This window comes from Mastomys coucha, unplaced genomic scaffold (assembly GCF_008632895.1).
Source record: "Mastomys coucha isolate ucsf_1 unplaced genomic scaffold, UCSF_Mcou_1 pScaffold2, whole genome shotgun sequence".
Lineage (NCBI taxonomy): Eukaryota > Metazoa > Chordata > Mammalia > Rodentia > Muridae > Mastomys > Mastomys coucha.
The window spans coordinates 17,706,755-17,720,255 of record NW_022196902.1 but is presented as its reverse complement, the minus strand read 5'-3'; the positions used below and the strand labels follow the sequence as shown (position 1 = coordinate 17,720,255).

The 13,501-nt window shown below is 42.6% G+C and overlaps 1 protein-coding gene and 1 long non-coding RNA gene across 8 annotated transcripts in view; one reads left to right on the top strand and one right to left on the bottom strand.

Annotated features, from left to right (window-relative positions):
* The window catches only part of Akap7 (A-kinase anchoring protein 7), a 140,984-nt gene that overhangs the window by 70,565 nt on the left and 56,918 nt on the right, over positions 1 to 13,501 (top strand). For all 7 annotated transcript variants that reach the window (XM_031380616.1, XM_031380612.1, XM_031380614.1 and 4 more), the window contains one exon: positions 5,611 to 5,758. In XM_031380616.1, coding sequence (XP_031236476.1) covers positions 5,611 to 5,758 — 148 coding nt within the window. The remainder of the gene's footprint in view (positions 1 to 5,610; positions 5,759 to 13,501) is intronic.
* LOC116097852 overlaps positions 1 to 13,501 on the bottom strand; it is a 33,348-nt gene that overhangs the window by 6,135 nt on the left and 13,712 nt on the right. The window lies entirely within an intron of this gene.

The window sequence follows — 13,501 nt, the reverse complement described above, 5'->3', positions numbered from 1 at the left end:
AGCTTTGTCCCCACCAGGCTGTTGGGGGCAGCTTTGTCCCCACCAGGCTGTTGGGGGCAGCTTTGTCCTCAGGGGCCTAGGACTATCTGTCCCGCCTCTCTTGGCTTGAGGCCAGGAGAAAGTGTCTCATGGAGCCAACAGCTCATTGCAGTGGTGTGGAGCCCAGAACAGACAGCCTATATGCTCTGGATGTGTCCATCAATTAAACTTTTCTAAGCCAGAAAAAAAAAAAAAAAAAAGGTTAGTCTAGTCTGGTTCAGCTCCTAATTTACATCTTTAACTTTGGTTTTAGGTCATTGTTGCAGGAATCTCTTGAATTGTCTCACATATTTCTTTAAAAACTAGTTGTATCTGGGAATTAAAAAAGAATAACAGAGATCCTGAAAATTAAGTTTATTGTCAGTAGAACAGCTCCTTCTTTTTGTTTATGTAAATTGTGATTATTATAACAAATAACAGTAGAATGTTACATCTGTTACAAAAACTCTTAACCTTCATAATGAAATTACCACTTCGTTGTTCTGAACACAGTAACTATGTCACAGATTGTGAGCTACCATGAGTTTTCCTATTACATTTCTCATCACGTTAAAGATAGATCTGGATGCTCAGTGATGCAGGCCTGAGCACCCTTTGGCACATTTTAAATAATGTATATCATTGAGTTGATGGAAATGATGTTGAAGGTGCTTCCAGAGTAAACAATTCCCATTATTTATCATTTAGATGTCCGTCATCAGACAAGTCTAAATATGCTGGCAGGCTCTTGTGGCATTTCTGAGGAGCTCGTTATGTGGGTGCCAAGGTACAGTTGAATGAATCAGCTCAGAGCTTCATGGCCATGCCCCAAAGGCTGACAAATGGCCTTAGCCATCTCTGATCATTTCTGGGGCAGCGAATCTTGAGTCATCTCTAATAATTAAGACAGCCTTGGAACCTTCTGTTTGATATTTATCTTCACTAGGGAATTGCTTCAGAGTATAATAGCCTGCATTTACTCAGAATTTTTTTTACTTTGATAATTTCATACATGTAAACAGTAAACATCTGTATTTAGCCTCTATGTTTTTCTTTTAGTGTCCTGCATGACGAATGTAGTGTTTAGACTGAGCACAGTTGTGTATCTGAAGCCTTTAAAACATATACTGTCCCTGTTCATTTCCAGGAAAAATAACCTTTATATGAAATATTATTAGACTGTCATCCAAGTTTGTAGTGTTCTTAAAACACCAAGCATTGTCAGAGATACCCCTCATAGAGTTTCTCTATGCTTGAAGCAATCTCAGCTCACTTATATTTTATATAGGCTGTGTTTCCCTGGGTTTAACATTTTGAGATTTTTCTTGGAGCTTTCCTAGCATGTTAATACCTTCTTTTTTTTTTTTTTTTTTTTTTTTTTTTTTAAATAGTAGGACACACTGGGAAGGGCAGAGCTGGCCTGTGACAAATTTGGGAGTCATTGGAAGTCCTGAGCCTGAACAGTGTCATCACACCCAGTCAAGCACATTACCTTGAAGCTATAGCCTTGAGCGAGGATACATCTGAGACTACCTTGGCAATCCTATAGATTCCTTACAAAAATAGGGCCTTTCTTAGCCTTGCCTCAAGCAATGTCTGACTTTAATATAGACACCAATTTTCTCAGAATGATAACTTTTTTTTCTTATTTATTTAGTTTTTGAGACAGTGTCTTCTGATATAGCACACACCACTCTATTGATTATTACAAAAACCCATAATTTGCCAGAGCTGGATGGTGAGATGAATTCAGGTTTATGAGAAAAAGAGATGGGCTACCCATACCCAGTACATTCTCCAGAGAGCAAAGATGATGCCGGTGTCCCAGTAAATATAAGATTAATCAATGCTCACCTATTTCTAGATTCTTTATTAACTTTTTATTTTGACCAGGAGACAGAGCTTCAGACTCTCCTAAGGCCTCATGCCTTTCTAAATTATACTTTCTTGATGTTATGAGTTATGGAATTTTTGTTTTACTTGCTAATCAAAGTCAACACCTTAGGATGGACATTAGAAGTCAGCTGTGAAGAATTTTTGTAAAACAGTTGACCCTTGTCATTTGCTACAACTCATGAGCTGAGGAGTTCAGTTTGCAGGCACTCTTGTATTTCTTTCATTTCTCTGGGATCGCTGAGATGATTTGGTGGGTGAAGGCGCTTTCTGAGAAGCCTGAAAACTTAAGTTCAATCCCTGGGTCCCACATGAGGGAAGGAGAGGACCAGCTCCCTCTGAGTTGTCCTCTGACCTCCAGAATGTGCACTGAGGCATGCCACAGCCAAGTAACTAACTAAAGAAGTATAAACAAGAAGAATAAAATGACATTTGGTAAAACGAAAAGATCCTAGCAACTGTGCAATGCTGCCATTGTGCTCCTGGGAGCTAAGACCTTTTCCTCGGCTGCCACTGTCTGCTGAGGGACCATTGTCCTTCCCCTGACCTCGCTAATTGCAGGGACACACACACGCACACACACACGCATACACATGCACACATATACACACACACACACTCACACACACACATATACACACCCACGCACACACACACCCACACACCCACACATGCACACACACATGCACACACACACACACACACAAATACAACCATGTATGAATGCATGCACACAGAGAGAAAGAAAAGGATTTAGAAGACAAGTAAAATCATTTCTATTTTCTCAGAACTTTTAAAAAATATTAGATACCCGATTTTATTTAAAAATAAGCAAACAAAACCTCTATTGGCTCTAAAACCACGTCAACCCCCACAGTGATGATGAGTGACCTCAGTGCTGTACCTGAATCTAGCCTCTACAAAGGTCAACTGGAAGAAGCAAAGGAGAGTCTGGTGCTATATAACATCATAAACCAGATGGACACAAAACACACATCCTGTTGGGTCTTTCCCTGTGTCCTCCATTCCCTCTGGTGCTTACACTCTCCTGCCTCCTCTTCTGTAGGGTTCACTGAGCCCTGAGGGGAGGGATTTGACAGAGCCGGTCTGTTTAGGACTGAGGGTCCCAAGGTCTCTCACTCCACACGTTTTCCAGCTGTCGGTCTCTGTATTTGTTCCCATCTACTGCAGGAGGAAGATTCTCATGATGGCTGAGCAAGGCCATCTAGCAGAATGTTACTAGTAGTTATTTTATTGTTGCGTTCCTTTAGCACGGTGGTTTTTAACCTTCCCAACTCTGCGACCCATTGATACAGTTCCTCATGTTGTGGTGACGCCGACCATAAAGTTCATAACTTCATAACTGTAATGTTGCTATTGCTATGAATTGTAATGCAAACACCAGTATGTGGGACATCTGCTACCCCACAGAGGTGGAGATGCATGTATTGAGGAGTGCTGCTTTGGTAGAACGGCAGCATTTGATTTTGCCCTAGGTCCCTGGCCTATCTGATCTCCAGACCATGCTGGAGATGGGCTCCACCTCACAGGGTGTGTCTTAAATCCCATTATATACTGGCTGGTCGCTCCCACAGGTTTAGTGCCACCACGGCACTAGCACATCTTGCAGGACACCATTGTAGATGAAAGGTTTGTAGCTGGGTTGTTTACGTTTCTCCTTTGCTAGTGTGCAGAGCACCTTCCTGTCCTGTGAACACTAGTCAGTAGGAGTGAGGGCTCAGTTAGGCATCAGCTAGTGTGCAGAGCACCTTCCTGTCCTGTGAACACTAGTCAGTAGGAGTGAGGGCTCAGTTAGGCATCAGCTCTCCTTCTCCATGTTTATGACTTACGTACATGTTGTCTTCAGCAGTAGGGCCTTGCTCTCACTTTGTGGAGAACAACCAATAGCCCTGGCAGTCCCGAGTCTTTTGGGAGTTCCCAATGTGATCCATACAGCCAACAACTCAATTAGCTATGACTCATTTCCTGTAGTAGAAAAAGTTCATTTGGAGATGAGAAATATCCAGTTGGGCCCCATCTCCTTTGTTATTAGGCCATTTCATTTAGGTAGCCTTCATACATGTATATATTTTAGAAAGCTTCTACTGCATTAGGTTCCATACGACTTTTCAAATGGCCCTGATTTTATCTGTCCTTTTCTGTATCCCCTCTTTTAACCCCTTTTCCCTCACCCTTACCATTTGATCCTCCCATTCATTCCAGTTACCCCTACCCTCTTCCATCCCTAACTGTCTATTTCCCCATCTTAGGGAGATCCATTCTCTCCCCATCCCAGATCCTTTATTCTGTATGTAGCCTCTGCGGTTATATGAATTGCAGCTTGCTTATTAAAGACTTACCAACTAAAATCTACACATAAGCTAATATATACCATAATTGTCTTCCATAGACCGGGCCTCTGACCAGATGTATAGAGGTTCAGGATATTTAACTGAGGTGTGTAGCAACAGGGAGTGGGGAACTGGGGGTAGCAACCAGAAAGTCCCAAATGCCAGGAAAGCAAGAGCCTCCCAGGACCACACAGAGATGACATTATCTGAAATATCCCACAAAGGAAGGAAGGGAGGGAGAACCTGTCGAGACCATATCCAGAGGTTAGGCATGGCCCCTGGTTGAGGGATGGGGCTACTCACCCATCTCTAAATTTTTAACCCAAAATTGTTCCTGTCTAAAGGAAATACAGCGACAAAGAGTGGAACAGAGCCGGGCGGTGGTGGCGCACGCCTTTAATCCCAGCACTTGGGAGGCACAGGCAGGTGGATTTCTGAATTCGAGGCCAGCCTGGTCTACAAAGTGAGTTCCAGGACAGCCAGGGCTACACAGAGAAACCCTGTCTTGAAAAACCAAAAAAAAAAAAAAAAAAAAAAAAAAAAGAAGCACTGAGGATAAAAGTATATTCATGTGAAAGGTAAATTTTTCATTTGCATAGGGGAAAATGAAACTGAACAGAGCACATGGTTTCCTGTCCTCATAGAAAATTTCCATAAATTTTTATTATTAATAGGGGAAAATTGTATTAGTAGAAAGTAAAAATTAATAGAAAAAGTAAAACTCAGAGTTTGTGTCTTGCGACTCTGAGGTTGAGGTGTCAGGACACTGTAGTATTGAGGAGAGGGGATGGTACTTCCTGCTGGGAGGTCACAGTAGTACCAAGAGGACCTTGTTCTGGTCGGTCTTCAGTGTCTGCTACCCTGGCTGTACTGGAAACAAGGAGAGGCAGATGAGGGAAGGTGCAGAAGCGCCACCAGTCTCCCTGCCTTGTGAGTTAGTATTTTCAGAAGGGTCCCCTCCCTATGAAATACCCAGAGATCTGCAGTACTTTAAAACCACCCACCCACTGTGCAAATGGTACTCTGCCCTTGGTCTGCCTCATCTCATGTTTTCTCAGTTCTGATGCTTAAAGTTGTACAAAGTTTCAGGTGCACCACATCAGATTAGCACTCTTAATAGATGGCTTTAAATATAGCCTTTCCCAGGCATGGAGACTTAAAACAAAAACCAACCAACCAAACAAACAAACATACAAAAAATCCAACAGTTTTGTGGCATCTGTTTTCAAGTGCTGGGAGGCAGTTCTGAATCCAAAATATAATATCAGGTTCTGAGAGATTGATAGAAATATGATCTAACTACCCTGTGAGATGATTGCCTGACATGGATTTGTTTTGTCATTTCAAGGGAGTGAGAAAAATAGAGCCTGGCTTGTATGAACAGTTTATCAACCACAGATTTGGAGAGGAAATACTGTACCAGATAGATCTCTGCTCCATGCTGAAGAAAAAACAGAGCAATGGTTATTACCACTGTGAGTCTTCCATCGTGATTGGTGAGTTCTGTTGAGAGCATCATTCAGTACATTTATTCTTTATTTCTTAACATCACTTCTAAAATAAATATTTCAGGTTAGTTGTTTACTTTTCAAAACACTGCGGGGTTTTGTTAGTTCTGTTGTTGCTGCTGCTGTTTTATAGTACTGCAGTGGAAATGTCTAGAGAACTTTGCTCTCAGGTTCTTAGGTCTTGAAATGTCCATGGAAATTTGTTTCAGTTTAATTTTATTTCATGAACATAAAGAAAACACTTTCTTCAGGGAGCACCACCTGGCCACACGGGTCCCCATCAGGGAGCGCCACCTGGCCACACGGGTCCCCATCAGGGAGCACCACCTGGCCGCACGGGTCCCCGTCAGGGAGCGCCACCTGGCCACACGGGTCCCCATCAGGGAGCGCCACCTGGCCACACGGGTCCCCATCAGGCCCTAGCATGGTAGCTGTGATTAATAATGGGTAGTGACTGGCTCCGGAAATTTTACCACAGAAAGAGGAACGATAGGTGGCCTGGGACGGTCAAGACTTTGTTGCTTCTATAAAGAAAACATACTTGGAGGGGAAGCGAAGATGCACACACAGATGGCTCGGTGGTCATGTGTGAAGGTTCCATGAGACCAACCCGTTAGTTCCCAGGAGGGAAGTGTACACAGGAAGGAACATTCCTTATCAAAGCAGCTACCATTGCCCACCTTCTGGAAGATGGGTACGTTTCATGGGAGCCTGTTCTGTGGGAACCAACTATACTATTGCTAGTGCGACACCATTGCCAAGAATTGAACTTGAAGACATGCTTTTAAAGTAACATGAAGATAAATATACATTTGTAAATATTTCAAGTTCTTCGGCCAAAGTAATTTCTCTCCATATCAATTAAAAGGATCTTCTTATATCCTACAAGAACCATCATAAAACTGAAGTTTATTGAAGGTTTAAAAAAAAATGTTCAAGAGGCAATTTTATTTTCGAATCCTCATTACAGAAGATTTAAAGTGGAGTTTGAGTTTTGAGTTTCACATCTGAAACCCTCCAGTCCTATTTCAAGGAGGATGTTCATGCTTTTAGAACGCGTGCAGGGGTCCTCTTCAGTCAGGTTCTGCTGATGTGCACACAGAAAGGAGATGCAGATCCTCTGTGTAGTGTGGATTTTGGCTGGTTTTCCAGGTTTCTACTGTAACTAGGTTAGAGCAACCTTGAAAAGGGGTACAATGCTTCATTTGCTTCCCAGCGATTTTACTGAAGATTCTGAGATTTGCATTATAAAACCTATTGTGTACATGGGATCAGTGGCCAGCAGGGGGCTCTGTTCCACCAGCCCTACTTTACACTTCTCCCACAGTCATTGGGAGTGCCCATCCATCTTCTTCTGCAGAGTGACCCCTTCAAAATCTTGCCCTGCCCAATTCTGAATTTTTGTACCATTTAACTTTTTAAATTGTATTTTGCTTATTATAGATACTTTACTTTTATTACCCACCTCGTTTAATGATGACAATATGAAATTTAAAATGATGCCTCCTTCTAATATAATTTATTATAATTAAGTTTAACCTAAACTGGAGTTCCCCACTTTTCTCTGTGTATATGCCTGCATAGATCCAGGCCTGGGTCTCTGTCTGTTACTCTCCACCCTGTTTTGAGGCTCACTGAGGCTGGAACTCACTGTTTGGCTAGAGTGGCTGCCCAGCAATCCCCCAGGTCCCTCCTGTGTCTCCTTCCCCAATTGGGTGTGCAGACACTCTCACTATGCCTGGCTTTCCGGTGGGTGTTGGGAGTTGGAACTCAGCTGTTCATACTTGCTACTCAGCACACTTATATTTTATAAGCTCATGTCTGTGCTGTGGGTCTCCATAGCGTAACTGCTAGTCAGAGAAAGATTGGCATGAACATCTGGGCATTAAACTGTGAAGCAGGAGTTTGATTTTACGAATATGTTATGGTGATAAAGATCTTTGCATAATCCTCCAGGATGGTACAGTATGTACTAGAGATCACATATTGGCAGACCTACATTCTGTATTTGATTGGCTTTTTGTATTTGATTGTATTTGATTGGTTTTGATTATTTGTTGCATAATTTGAGCACTTACTATGGTTTGAAGATAAAATGTCTCTTATTGGTGTGTGTGTTTGAACACCTGATCCCTGGCTGGTGGCACCATTTGGGAACACTATGTGACCTTTAGGACCGTGACTCTCATCCTTCCTATTGCTGTGACCCTTAATTCAGTTCCTCATGTTATGGTGAGCTCCACCTCCATGAATTATTTATAACTGCAGTTTTGCTACTATTATGAATCGTAATGTAAATGCTTATGTTTTCTGATGGTTGTGAGTGCCCACCTCCCCACCCCCTGTGAAAGGGCGGTTGGACCCCTAAGGAGTCATGACCCACTCGTTGAGAACCGCTGCTTTAGGAGGTAGACCCTGGCTGGAGAAGGTAGGTTGCTAGGGATGGAATTTGAGGATCTTGTTTTCCTAATATGCAGGAACATGAGCAACCTCCTGTAGCCATGAGCTGCTCCTGTTGCCAGCCTTCCTGTGTACAGAGTGTAGCCCCAGCTGTGAGTTAAAAGCAAGCTTTCCTCCATCCTTGTCATCGTCCTCCTTACCACAGGGGGCATGGATGTGCTCACCAATATGGGGTGACTTTGTATTACAAACTTCAGATTTCAGTCTTCTTGGAAACACTCCCAATTTAGCTGTATTGTTCTCATGTCCTTCAAACTGCCTCTGTTTCCTGCATGGAGTAACAGGCTCACTCAAGTGTGTCTGAGTATTCACCCTGCCCACTGTACATTCTTACTGCAACCCTTTCTTCTCTGTGCCTTCCCATGGAGTGTTATAGAGGAATTTGACAAAATGTGCTGTTGTCTCACCCAGGCCAGTGAGACTCTGTCTTGAGGATGAAAGGAAATGCCAAAGATCTGTGTAAAATATCAGGAGGCTCTTAGCATTTACACTCAAGTAGTACTAATAAAGCATTTTATTTTTATTATTAAAGCAAGCAAAACATGAACTAATGTTTATAGTTCACTTAAGTGAATACAAACACAGTGAGTAAATACACTGGCATTATGTCTTATCATCTTTTGTCATATAAAAGAACCAAGAATTTATTTTTTAGGTGAACATGTTAGGCCATTCCCTGTCTGTCTTTGTTTTGAAGTGCATTCAGTTTTCATAGCTTATGCAGTTCTTTCTAGAAGGCCACCTGTGAGAAGAACATTCTGCATTCTACCCTATCCATAGTTCCCAGTAGGTTTACAGCTTTCTTACATAGGCTCCCACAAAATACAGGGAATGTTTTCAAATGTTAGAAAAGACACATTTGATGTGTCTCATAAATAAAACTTGAGATGATAATATGCCTACCTATCATTGAGCTCCTTGGAAACCTAACATCACTTAATTAGCTAAAATTTGAATCTATAACAAAGAACCCAGTTTTCCTGATGTAGCCAGGCATGAGAATATAGCCCAGAAACCCTAGGGCTGTGTGAGCACTTGACTTGAGTTAGGTGTTTTAATAGTGCTCAGGTATCTGTTTTCCATTTCCATTTCCTTAGGGAAGGTAATTAACCCCTTTGTAAGGCTGAGGAGCAATTTAGGGTTTTCAAATACTGGTTTATTTTCAAGTGAGACATACTTTATAGGAAGCAGTGGTGAAATGAAAGGTCTAGATGTCTTATTCCCAGAGTAGCATATTTACTTATGACTTCTCAAAGCAGAGGTAGAAACAATAATTTTGGGGTATGTGGTGGTTTGAATATGCTTGGCCCATAGGAAGTGGTACTGTTAGGAGGTGTGGCCTTGTTGGAGGAAGTGTGACACTGTGGGCTAAGCTTTGAAGCTCTGCCCAGTGCGGAAGAGGCAGTCTGCTCCTGTTTGCCTTCAGAACAAGATGTAGAACTTTTAGTTCCTCCAGTACCACGCCTGCCTGGGTCTTACTAGGCTTCCTGCCTTGATGAGAATGGACTGAACCTCTGAACATAGAAGCCAGCCCCAATTAAATGTTGTCCTTTATAAAAGTTGTCTTGGTCATGGTTAACACTCATTTGGTGACATAGTACAGTGTGTTTACTCTCTGCCATATCATGAAATAGAATAAGACACAGCCTTGGAGAATGATACAGTGTCACTGGCAGCTAAGATGGCTTCGAGAAGCAGAGAGGAAAGATGAAGGCTTGTCCCTGGCAGTATGGGCTTTGGTATCACACCGTGGAAGAACTTTGTTATTTTGTCTTTTTGGGAGAGATGGGGTGGGGAGAATTTAACTGGGCATGAAGGAGGTATGAGGGGTTGAGTAGGAGGCGTTCTTTTAGAGCAGGGCGGGGAGGGAAGCATTGGGCAGGGGCAGTGAGAAGCACAGCAAACACCTTGTGTGAACCAGCAGGATCAGTGGGGGAGGAGGCTGCATGCAGGCTGCGGCTTCCTAGGCTCTATGTGAGTGGATGGGTAGAACTGTCCATGCTGACGTGGTAAAAATATACCAAAGAGAACCAAATGAATAGTTGAGGGATAAGTGGAGCTTAATACTCAGATTCTTACAGTTGCTTCTCATTTATGATGGGCTATATATAGCCCAATAAATTCACTGCAAGTTGAAAATACTGTAAGTAGAAAGTGCATTTTTACACATAACCTAATGGCTATCATAGCTTAGACTGGCCTACTGTGGCATTCAGGTTAACCTATAGTTGTGTAACACATTCGACACAAGGCTCTGTGTGTGTGTGTGTGTGTGTAGGTCAGAAGGCAATCTTGTCTCTCATTTCTCAGGAGCTGTCCACCTTTCTCTTTTTCAGACAGGGGTTTTCACTGGTCTTGAACTCACTGAGGAGGCTTAGCCTCCAAACCTCAGGGATCTGTCTGACTCTGTTTCTCAGAGCTGCACTTACAAACAAGACAATTCACCCAGCTTTCCCCCTTAACCTGTTTTGTTTTATTTTAATATTTTTAGCTTTAAATTTTATTTTTAAAAAGTTGTTTCATACAATACATTTTGATCGCTCTTCCCCTTTCCCCAGCTGCCTCCAGTTTCCCTGCCTACCCATGCCCTTATTCTTTTCTTTAAAAACAAGCAAACAAAAGTCTTAAGAAATACATTCACCCTCTCTCTCTCCCTCTCTCTCTCTCTCTGTCTCTCTCTGTCTCTCTCTCTCTCTCTCTCTCTCTTCCTCTTTCTCTCTCTCTCATGCACACACACACCACAAAACACAATTAGGAACCAAAATGTATAAGCAAAAGACTAATAAGAAAAAATTGCCCAGACACAGCATTCTAAGAGTCTGAGGTGTGGCAGTTATATCCAGTGAGGCTCTGGAGAAGACTACCATTTTATTTGGATTCTGTGACTGAACCTAAGTCTTCAAGCTTGCTCAGGTCACCAAGCACTTTACCAACTGAGCTCTGTCTAACTCCCACCTCACCGCCTTTGAGTCTCTGAAGTCACTAAATAGCCAAGGATGACTCTGATTATGATCCTCCTCCCTTCCCCTCCCAAGTGTTGAGATCTGCTAATACAATTTTGCCTAAATGTGTGTATCCAAATGCCACAGGGTATACAACATTGTGTGTAGAGTGCTGATAGTTTGCTCTTGTGACTATGTGATTGACAGACAGCTCAATCCCACCTCAGGTCTGAAGACAGAGCCATGCCGTACGTTGCTAGCCCAGGAAGCTCAGTCCCACCTCAGGTCTGAAGACAGAGCCATGCCGTACGTTGCTAGCCCAGGAAGAAACAGTCCCTGCTGACTGTGTATTGCTTTTGCTCTACTGCTAAGTTGAAAATTGGAGCTGAACCATTGTAAATCAGGACAGCATGAATGGTAGTAGACCAACAGAGTACCAGGCCCAAGCTGTAGGGTTGAAAGCCTAAGGAGAATCCTGAGCCAAGTCCATGAATTAACCCAGAGATCCTGCTTGTTGAGGATGTCCCCAGGAGACCTGGTGGTTAGCTGTAGAGATCATTCTTTTAGTCTGAAAGGCTTGTCATGTTCTATCCAGGCTTTTCCAGTCTTGAGCCAGGGGATGATTTAGCCAATAGGAAGGACTTTTGTTTTGAACATGCAGTTGGACATCTAACTGAGGACCCTTGAGTGTCCCCATCTTTAGTGGTGTGTGACTTAGGGGCCAGGACAGAACTCTGAAGACATGAGCTGCCCACTCTGGCTTGTGTGCATTTATAGTGTGTGTGTGGGGGGGTGTTGTGGGGGAGTGGGGTAGGAACTCTCTACAGAAAGGAGCTCTGCCACGAATAGAGAGGTGGCTCAGCAGTTAAAAGCACTTGCTGTTCTTCAGACTTGAGGTCAGTTCTCGGTACCCATGAGGGGCTCACAATTGTGAATAAATCCAGTTCCCTTCTAGGGGATTTGATGCCCTCGTCTGTGTGCTCACTCACTCTCTCTCACTTGTGCTCTCTTTCTCTCTCTCACACACACATACACACACAGTCACACAGTCACACACACACATACACACACAAATAAAGATATTTTCAAAATAAATATAAATAAATCTTAAAAAAAAAAGGAAGCCAGTGTGACTCACCTTGGTTGCACTTGAGGAACTCAGAGAGGGAAATCAGTGTTTTTTTGTTTTGTTTTGTTTTGTTTTGTTTTATCCCCACTAGGTGAAAGTCAGGAAAGAAATCTGAGAGCTTTCTAGAATCTTGAGCCTAGACCTTTGTTTGATAAACATTTAAAACATTTAGCTTGACAGTACGTGTATGACACACATCCTATGCCCACTTGAAGACCCACAGTAGAGAGAAGTATTTAGTGTCCTTAGCTGACTCATTTTCTTTTTGCAGTAGGAAATGTCATTCATTGGGTTTGTCTACAGATGAACCATGGTTCTAATAACTTGCTAAATACCTTTGTGGGTTTTACATTCTTTGAAAAAATATTTTAGGCTCACCAGCTCTTTGAAGTTGGCCTGTTAGACATCTTTAATGTGTCCTTGAAGACAGAGTTGTTTTTTATAAAAATATAAGACACCATTTGTCCCTCTCACTGGGTCACCCTAAAGCAGTGGTGAGTAAAGCTGTCCAGTAGGAGTCAGGACAGCTGCAGTTAACAATAGTAACATTCGTTAGTTTTTGAAAAACTGTGTGTGTGTGTGTGTGTGTGTGTGTGTGTGTGTGTAAGTGAGTGAGAGAGAGAGAGACTCAGACATATGTCTGTGTGTCTGTGTGAGTGTATCTTTGCCATGTGTATGTGTGAGATGCATGCTTGTGGTGTGTAGGTATAATTTTTCAGTCTATCTTATTTGGGTCCTTGGTCTCTACCTCCCTTCTAATCTTCATTTCTTCTCACATCCCAACACTAGGTAGGGGAGAAAGAAGGTTGGAGTCAGACTGGCTTGGAGAGAAGTTCTTGAGTGATTGTAGCTGCTGCAGTCTAAAGTGGGCCATTAGCCTTCTTCCAGATGTTTTCTTGAAGAACAATTGACAGACTATGGTACTGACAGGTTTTTTTGAGACAGGGTTTCTCTGTGTAGCCCTGGCTGTCCTGGAACTCACTCTGTAGACCAGGCTGGCCTTGAACTCAGAAATCCGCCTGCCTCTGCCTCCAAAGTGCTGGGATTAAAGGTGTGTGCACCACCACTGCCCAGCCCTTATTTTTTTAAAAAACACATGTCCCTGGGCAGTGGTGGCACATGCCTTTAATCCCAGCACTTTGGTTTTTTTTTTTTTTTTTTTTTTTTTTTTTTTTTTTTTTTTTTTTTTTTTTTTTTTTT